At 49.5% G+C, this 9,827-nt stretch overlaps 1 protein-coding gene across 2 annotated transcripts in view; it reads left to right on the top strand.

The window, feature by feature from the left end:
* LOC144120569 (uncharacterized) overlaps positions 1 to 7,480 on the top strand; it is a 28,546-nt gene extending 21,066 nt beyond the window's left edge. The window contains exons 3-6 of one of the 2 annotated variants that reach the window (XR_013312458.1): positions 3,112 to 3,207; positions 4,385 to 4,472; positions 4,858 to 6,204; positions 6,271 to 7,480. Coding sequence is in view for 1 of the 2 variants with exons in the window: in XM_077653109.1 (XP_077509235.1) it covers positions 3,112 to 3,207; positions 4,385 to 4,472; positions 4,858 to 5,723 (1,050 nt within the window). In the remaining variant the exon portion in view is untranslated. Of the gene's footprint in view, positions 1 to 3,111; positions 3,208 to 4,384; positions 4,473 to 4,857 lie in introns of both variants that reach the window. The other variant, XM_077653109.1, reaches the window with a different exon arrangement.
* The last annotated feature ends 2,347 nt before the right edge of the window (positions 7,481 to 9,827 follow it).

Genomic DNA, 9,827 nt, shown 5'->3' with positions numbered 1-9,827 from the left:
CTTTCTTATTTGTGCAGTACTAGTTTTTGCAGCCGTTCCATAAAATGTATGTGGAAAATGTTGCTGAATTTGCCATCACCACCATCGTATTTGTTGGCAAGGATACGCAGGGAAAAGCCCCCGAATGTGTATATATATATATATATATATATATATATATATATATATATATATATATATATATAATTTATCAGCTCGAAGACAGATGGTCCCTGCATGCAACAATTCAGCGATAACGCTTCGGTATCGGTACATTTGGTGCGCCTTAATAAAGCCTTATTAACATTTTCGAAACGCCAGCTTATCTACGGATAAATCAGCACTAGTGACGTCACGATTACAGAACGAGAGCAGAGGTTAAACGGGAGAAGAAAATGGAGGCCGTGGACTGGAGTCGTAATGAGGCGCAGTTGCGAACCACGCCCATTTCAACCTCGTAAGGAAGAATTCAATTCGACTCGGGCCGAGTTGTTTACAGCAGAGAGAGAGAGAGAGAGAGCTTTCCTGAGAGACCTGCTTCTTTTCGCTGGGGAAAGGAAAGGTGGGGTAAAAAGGGCTTATGATGGGCGACGACGTCGAGAGAAGAGAGATGCGATTGAAGCACATCAAGCACATCACGAGCGCGCCTACCGTGAGCCGAGACCCGCAGAGTCGCTGAACCTATCGACGTCAAATGATAAATGCAAATAAGGAAATTGTAATTTTGATAATTTTGGTTTGCTAGTCAATCTTTAGTATGTGCACTGGCGAACATGGTATAAGTCAAATGTATTTAGGGGAGTCCTCCCATTTGGTGCAGATTTACTCCTTAGCATCCTCCTGAGCGCAGAGATACGGCAGGAAGGGAAGCTATTCTTCGCCTTGAACAACTCTTCAACTGCGAAGCTTCTCAGAAAACTGCACAGTTGTTGCCGTGCAGCTGTGCTTAGGTGGATGGTAATGAGTGATTACTTCCTAGCGAACATGGCATCATAGAAGAATCGCGTGAACTGCCGCCAGAGATTACGAGGTGCTCGCATTTATTGGTCACAACGCCCGAAAGGATTCTATTGTTCGCTGCTCTGCGGCCTCAACCCTTTAAATTGTAACGCTAGCTCGGTGCACTAACTGCTCCTGCCAGAGGAATCGAATCATGACAACATCGAACAGAACATCGCAGTGTTATATATTCGTATTTCATAACCTATTTGGAAGGATATATCTGTTTCATTCTGGAAGGGTACGAACAACGCAACGCAGCTCATGCTATTTCTATTAACATCGTCGGACATTTGCGTGTCTGTCCTTCAGTGTTGACATCGATAGGATTAATAGGAGGGATATGAGAGAGGCCTTTGTCCTGCACTGGACGTAGTTAGGCTGATGATTATGATTACTAGAATTCTAATTTTGTTTTTAAATGCCAGTTAGGACCGAAGCGTTCGTATACATTCCTCTGTTCAAACAGTTCGCATTCCTAGGCGGTGTATGTGAGCCACGCGACAATGAACAGGGCCGACACAGAGCACTCGTATTAGCCTGGTGGTGCTAATACGCCCGGTGTACCCGGTGGGCAGATAAGACTACCCATCAGGGCTCATGTCTCCAAGCTAGTCGCGATAAGGACGGAACGAGACGAGCCTGTGGAGGAAAATTCTGAAAGCGAAGCGAAGGAGGCGAGCCGTTCCAAGGCACAGATTGCCTAAGATTACGCTGCAAGCCAAAAAGACACGCTTGCATGGCTGCAATCTTGCGCATAATCTCTTGTTCTCATATTCCGTATTGTTTGTTTTGTATTCAACTGCTGTTCATCTGGCATTCGGGCTGAGCGGAGTTGCTACTTCGGTGGGACGTAAATTTCCTTCGCCTCTTTGGCATGAGGCCCGGGAAGGCTTGTGCCCTGTGGGTAATATAATAGGCCTTGCCTCTTTCGATCAGTACATGCACGCGCGCTCATCGACAGTCGCCTGCGACTCGGTTCCCCTCTGAGCATGGCGTCGGCGTAGCAGGTGTGACTCGCGTCGATTGTGGTCGGGGTGCGCTGTCGCGCAGGAAATAATTTACACGCGTCCCTTCATTGAGAACTCGATAGCCGGGGTGTCGTGATTGAGAGCCCGCTTGTTTGACCGCATTGGGCAGTGTCGTGAAGGCTGATCACCTGGGAGAGATAAGAACTTGATTTATGAGGCAGTGTACGTATAATAGGCAGTGGCGTCCGACTCACAGGTGCAATTCAAGCCAGAATTGTATACAGTAGAGGGACATGGCGCCTAAGGCGGGCTGCCACACTTCGCGCGCAACTTAATGACCTGCTTGCCTCGGGCCGCTGCAGCAAACCATCACTGAGTTGGGTGCGCTCATATACAAATGATATGCATCCAATGAAATGCGAACATAGAAAGGTAAAAACATTGGATGCTGGAGGAGAAATCAGACGGGGTCCATTAACAGTTCCAAACAGCAGTCACATCGCCTCCGAAGCTGAACTCAGCTTCACTCTCCATCAACTACCATCTATACGTTTGCTGTTCACGTTCAGTTGTCTTGACAGTTTCATTTCACGTTGTTATATAGCATACCGTATTTGTCAAAAGTAACCAGGCTGCATGGTTTGCTTCTAAGTAGCGTAATCGATCACTTATGACACCCGTTGAGCTTTAAATCTGTATATGGTAAAGAGAGCCCTTGTCCTCACCTTTCAAAGCCGTTTTATCTTCGGGGGTTCTGTAAGGGTTTCACTAAACGAATGACGAGGAAACCATGCAGCCTGGCCGCTTTTGGGAAAGACGGTGCATAGTGAGTGCGTGTGCGCACGCGTACACATGGTTGATGGAATTTTTCTCCCTTTCCTTTTAATCTCTGACCCTTCTTCCGCCCCGTTCACTTTTCATCGCTTTCAACACTCCCCCATATGCCTTGGCGTACTTTTGGCATTGATCTCTGTTTAAATCGTCCACAGAAGTTCGCTATTTTTAGTACTGCATATAAGATAATAATCCTGCAGAATTCGCTTGTTCGGTGTTGATTCTTCTCATCCGCCAGAGATATCAGCCAAGAGAGACAGAAATCTTGTGAGAAAAGCAGTGGACGGGAACGTATGACGAACGAACGCTCTCCCCTTTCCCTCCGCAGGCCACCAAGCCCATCATGGAGAAGCGGCGGAGGGCCAGGATCAACCAGTGCCTCACCGAACTCAAGGCCCTCATCCTGGACGCGCTCAACAAGGACGTGAGTGTCTCACTTATAGCTGTGCACGCTTCGCAATGCATTTGGGGTAAGGGGACAAGCACAGGAAGGGAAAGGCGTACCTTTCGCAAAGTTTCGCAATGAGCTGAAGGAGAGCATGCTCGCATTAGGCAACAAGCGTGAATGAACGACATGTTCCTGTAAATAATAGGGGCTGGGACGTGTACTGTTGAGAGCAGATTCTAGATGACCCCTTACAGTAACGGAGGAAAGGAAACGCAGCCAAGGGTCGCACAGGCTGTAGCAGAGTCGTCAGATTTAGTAATGTGCCATGCCGTAACTGAAAATCCTCTTAATTATACCCTGAAATTCACATTCCTGATCATTTTCTCCTGCAGCAATTCGGAAGAAACGAGAAATTTTAAGTTTTTGAAGTTCCCTCAAAGCCCACAAAGATTCGACTTTCGGCAAGTTTTACTCCTAATATTTCGTGAAAAAGGGAAAATTCTGCGAATGGAACATCACTGGCGAGGTTGGAAAGTTTGCTGTGATAAGGTGGCCGCTCGCTGGCGCAAAACCGCGGAGATCAGTGAAAATCCTTTTACCTGCAATCGGCTTACCCAAATTGATGATTATGATACGGCGCCCGCAGCAGTATTTCACCGTTTCTTTTCTCTCTCTCTTTCTCTCTCTCTGTAAAAGAAGTACATCAGTAATGGGACTGTAGTGTAAATCCGCGAGAAGCCAGCGAGAAGACGATGATCCCGTCGCAGCTAGAGGCTGCAACGAGGAGCTATGATCAATAGACACAACTCAAGGCCGTCCGGCAGGTCTCGGCAGCTCTAGAAAGGCAGCGACCGAGCGAAACCGAGAAGGGGGCGGCGGCCCTCTCGGACCCGCGGAAGTAGCGAGGGACCAAGACCTCGAGGAGCACAACGCACGAGACTGACGTAGTGGCCGCGTTGCGGTAAAAGCTTGTCCTCCCAGCGTGGAGGGAGCCTAACCGATTCTGCAGGCATTTTGAATAAAGTTGTTCTCTCTCTCTCTCTCTCAATGAGGCGGACGAAACTCATCAGCTCGTGCTCCTGTGCATATTCATTTATAATGGTACGAAGGAAGAACAAAAGCAAAGAAAGGGACTGCAGTGAACGGGACAACGAAATTGTCTTTTACAAGAATCCACGTGTGCTTCATCTGTGCTGGTCCTGTTCCCACGCAGCCGTCACGCCACTCGAAGCTGGAGAAAGCGGACATCCTGGAGATGACCGTGCGGCACCTGCAGAATGTCCAACGGCACCAGGTTGCAGGTTGGTCATATTTCTTTTTTTCTTTGGACGTCGTGTGCGTTGCTAAAATTTATATCTACCCGAACTAAACTTATGGTTTTGGTTGTTTCGTTGTTTTTATGAGAGAACAAAGCCGGGAACCGAGCGATTGTTTTTTTTTATTGTCAGGTTATTCTGTGTCAACGATGTACTTCCCCGCTCTAGTGAATACGCACCCCAAATGTAAAGGAGCAAAACAAAAGATTATATGAGAATGGCTGGAAGGACATGTGCACACTTGGAATAGATGATTCACCACCGCAATCTTAAAAGCCGCGCCCCAGAGCATTAGTTCCAAACAGCCGCAGAGACCGCGGCCACCTGCAAGGAAGCGCTTGACTGATACCCTCGCGTGTGTCTATTGCAGCTGCACTATCCACTGATCCCGTTGTGATGAGCAAGTTCCGCGCTGGCTTCGCCGAGTGCGCCACCGAAGTGAGCCGCTTTGTGACGCGCCTCGACGGGGTCGAGCCGTCGCTACGCCAGAGGCTCGTGGGGCACCTGACGTCGTGCATGAGCGGCCTCAACGGCGCCTCTGCGGGAGGCCCGACTTCGCCCCTGGGCGGAGTCGCCCCGGGCCTCCTCATCTCGCCACTCAGCGTCCAGATCCCCGGCCTGGGAGACCTGCACGGTGTCGCGCCCTCCGGGCCCCTCGCCGCCGCCGGAGGAGGAGGAGCTGCGGGACGTCTGCAACTGGGAGGCCTTCCCCTCATCCCTAGCAGACTGCCCAACGGCGACCTCGCCTTCGTCCTGCCGACGGTCGCGGCGGCGGCGGTGGCGTCTGGAGGCAACGTCGCCACGTCGTCGAACAGTGGCTCGGCCGCCGCGCCTCCGCCATCGTGGGGTCCTCCGACGCCGACGAACACGTCCACGCCGACGTCTCCGCATCCTCCTCGCTCGCCGAGTCCCGCTAGCAGCTTTGGCGGCAGCCCGCTGTGCAGTCCCGGGGCTAGCGACGTCGGCAGCGAGGATGCCTCGTCGTGCGACGCCCAGATGATGTTGCAGCGGTCGCCGTCCTGCTTTTCGCCGCCGCCTTCGGCGGGCATCGAAGACCTGGCCGCGCTGCCCCGCCATGGACCGTCCTTCTTCGGCGACATGCTGCTGCACGGTCTCGAGGCCACGGCGATGCGGTGCCCGGAAGAGCGGGACCAGAGGGAACGGCCGCAGAACGGAGAGGAGGAAGACGACGAACACAGCGGAGGCGGCGACGACAGCGTCTGGAGGCCGTGGTAGTTGGCTGTGGTGTGTGTGTACATACGCGACTGTTAATGCGCCCGTGATGAGTGAGAGGAGTTGTGTTTGCTGCGGAAGGACAACCGAGGTAGTTGGGGAGGGCTCTTGCATGTGGACGCGTCCAGCCGCGCAGGATGGGTTGACACCTTGTGAGGGATTCGCAATTCAGAGTACAGACATCAGACAGGCATTGTGTGCATGTGTGCAGGCGAAGTTTACAGCTCAGCAGTCGTCGAATTTTATACGTCAGCCGTGCTTATTTTGTGCCGATGAGAAAAGCCATACGCGTCTCAGAGGAACCTGATGATACAGACATTCTTTATTATTTAGACTGTATACAACAACTTTTCGAACAGTATTCACCGTCATTTTATTTTGTACGATCTTTACATAGGAAATGTTTTTCGATAATGATGCACAAACATGTTGTTAATAAAGGTAGGGTTACCTTCTGTGTGAAGATTCGCGTGGCCTCCTATGAGTGATAGTAAAACTTGCGCGAAACGCCGGGCCTTCCAAGATAAAAAAAAATAGAGAAAAAATGCAGCCGAAACAAATGACGCCGCATCATTTACCTTACGTGCCTAACTAGTTTATCCCGCAGGTCTTTCGGTAACCGTCACGACCATGGCTTTCCTTTGCTCTGCGCTGGTTGCGTATATGTTTGTACATAATCTTTGTGTTACAACTGTTCGATCTCGCCACCATAAGTTGGCATAAATAAGTGGCAATTTTTGTACCCCCTTTGTTTCTGAAGCAATGTGTGATTCTCTGTGTACATAGATGCTGCGGCAACCACCACACTGTGCCTTATTGCTGTATATACCAATTCGATCGCACGAGCCCCACTTTTTGCTCTTCTTCTGCCACTCACTTTACGTTTCTTTTTGTCTCCCACTATATTGTAGCTCACGTCATCATGTCTTCCACTGTCAGGAAGTATACGTTTCGATCAAATGGTGCCTCGTTGTCACGTGCGCTTCCTGTTGTGCCTACTCGCATAACGCCACCGGAAGTGTGCTGATGCTGTAAGTTCCGGTGCGTGATGCATGCTTACGTCCGAAGTTGTTCTTGTTTGGCCTTCGTCATGTGGAGGCGTCCTGCCATGCGTAACATGCGCAAGAAGCGGTTAACTGAGAGGCACATAAATGTTTTAATGTAAAGCTAAGTAGGGATCTCTGGCAGGCGTACCAAACAGGATAATATCGACCCTATTGGTTCGTTGGTTGTTGCATCTCGGCTGTTGATTGGTGCCTTCGAACGACAGTCTCTTAGTGCGCAATTTAGGACACAACAGTTTTGACAGCCTTTTTATAGAGTCCACAAAGAGGCCATTGTATATGGATGATGAATGTGTGCCGATAGAGGTTTGAACGGTGTGCTTACCGTCTTCATGAGCTCCCTTTCACCTGGATATAGTTTCATGTGTGTGCGCGTGTTTTTGTCTTCACTATGCACCATTAGTTCAGCCTTCCGTGTCATGTTTGAAATGTGGCGCACACTTATGTGCAACAAACTTTACGCATGTTGAGAATGCGAACTGTACATACAATTACCTCACTTAAAACTCTGCTCGGACCAAGGATGGGAACTTCGTATAGTGTATCCTAGCTTCCGCGAAAATATTTTGTTGCTTGTTGAGGGTCTTGAAGAGAATGTGCCTTCTGCTCGATGCCTTGATCTCGAAAATGTATTAGTGGGAAAAAGATTGCCTTTCGCTCAAGTGCCAATAAAAATGAAAATGTGTTATAATCGCGTGTGCTAGCGTCGGCTTCCTTACTGTTTACAGCGTAGTTAACACACGCGAAAAAACAACAACAACAGGGGCTTGGAGACCTAATGTGACGTACTGTTGCATCTTGTAAATGAGGGCACAGTTAGGTGCCTTAAACCACTGCGATAAATAGTGAAAAAGAGCTTACCCTCGGATTGGTAGTGAACTCGAGACATGTGCTAGTCTCATGCAAAGCGCCACCAGTGCAGCTACCAGACCTCTTTAATGATACGTATTAGGTGCGAAACTGCCCGTCGTATGCATTGAAATCCGATGGTCTGAGTGGGACAGAATTCAGAGGTTAACAGACTGTCGCGGCACTTGCGGCGTTCGGACGAACTGCTGAGCGCTGCTCAAAACAAGCGCAGAGTAAAGAAATAAAAAGTTTCAGGACGTCGCCAATAGCTGACAGTCCAGCTCGTAAGCGGCGCGACAGTCTGCTAACCTCTGCGAAGTGGCCACAGGGGCTAGTCGGGTTTCGAAGCGGAGTTTCCCAGTGGCACCCTTGTAGACCAGGAGGCGCTAGTCGCCATCGCCAAAGCGTCGGCGGAAGCCACTGGAGTCCTGCAGACTGAGGACCCCGCCTACAATCCGCTCCGGTCTCCTTTTAGATAATAAATGTTTATTCTCTCTCTCTCTCTCTCTCTCTCCCAACTGGACTTAGTTTGACCTTGAAGGAATATAGCCACTTCCGTGTTCGTGTGCCTCTTTTGTTCTTGTTGTTTTCGCGCCGTCCTGACATCATCAACTAGCCCAAACCAAAGTACTTCTTGAGCATATAGCCACTAAATTTGCGGTTGTATGTTCTCTTCTTCGTAATGATGCGTAAAACACTGTTCATGGCTCACCACGCAGTATTCGTCTACGAACGATAATTAATGTGGAATTGAATCTCGTCTCTCATGCTGCTTCGGTTTCAGCAGTCGAACGTTGGCTACGATGTCAAAGGTCAGTGTAGGTCACATGAGGCAGGAATAAACCGTGATGTAATCGCTATTTCGTCTTTTTAAATCACTACAACGCTAAACCCAGTCTTACTCAAGAGCCGGAATGACAGCATGTGACGAAGTAGTGATCATAATGCAGTTATTTTATTTCTCACCTAACCTAACACACGTCACAGCCATCGTTCGGTTGTTGAAACCGGCCGCAACAGCATGAGAGAAGAAATTCTATTATAAATTAATTAGCGGTCGTAGGTGAATATCACGTGGTGATTCATGTAACGCCTCATGCATCATTACAGTGAAGAAAACTTCCAGCCAAAATTTAGTGACCTTCGAATCGAGCGAGAGAATTGTCGAAACACCTCCTCTCTCCATGGACTGTCGCAAACCAGTTCCGCTGCCGCGCTAGCGCGAAGTGCACACCATGGCGACGCCCAGGGAGCCTTCAGTGCAAAGGTCTATATAGGTCTGTACTCCTTCAAATAAACTCTTTTACTCTCTCTCTCTCTCTCCCCAAATGGTAGGATGAAAGAGTTCTGTGCAGCTGCAACATTGCCACCACCCCCTCTCCTTACACACACACACACACACACACACACACACACACACACACACACACACACACACACACACACACACACACACACACACACACACACACACACACACACACACACACACACACACACACACACACACACACACACACACACACACACACACACACACACACACACACACACACACACACACTCTTTGTCAAGCTACCAATATAGCACACGCGGCTTCTTGCCCTATTCCTCAAAGTCACGACAACTTGCGTGGACACAGCGCGCAATGCGAATGGCAGCAAGAGCGTGCGGTGCTTCGCAATAGGATAACGTAGCTGCAAGCTGCATATTCCGCGTTACAGTCAGCACACCGCATACTCGGGCAGCCTACGGTCCCCCCGTATAGAGCTCCGTCGAGCACGGTGTACTTCAGAAACGATCTCAACAAGCATGATGAAAGCAGCAGCAGAAAAAAAGGCTGATTAGCGTGCCCTAATCAGCCTTTGTGCTCTTTTTTCGCTTCGGGCAATGAGTAGCTTGAAGTTAGGCTTGCACGCTCACATTTTGCATTCCGTCGATAAACGGAGTGCTACAAGTGCTGACCACTCTGTTGCGCCATTTGATCAAAACAAGCGAATTGCTCAGTGTGCGGTGGTTAGGAAGCAGACTTCAGAGAAAGCAGAATTCAGAGACAGACACAAACGCCTTCTTTCCTTTGAGCCTTATTGAACGCTCCTTACGTGACGGTCGCCGTTACCTTGCCATGCACGCTCCCGAACAAGTACGCGGTCAGGTAGCCACGTGTATACGACCGTTTTGCGCGCTTATTGGG

Source organism: Amblyomma americanum, chromosome 2 (assembly GCF_052857255.1).
Source record: "Amblyomma americanum isolate KBUSLIRL-KWMA chromosome 2, ASM5285725v1, whole genome shotgun sequence".
In the NCBI taxonomy this organism is placed as follows: Eukaryota; Metazoa; Arthropoda; class Arachnida; order Ixodida; family Ixodidae; genus Amblyomma; species Amblyomma americanum.
The sequence above is the reverse complement of the archived record's forward strand: the minus strand, read 5'-3'. Positions and strand labels throughout refer to the sequence as shown.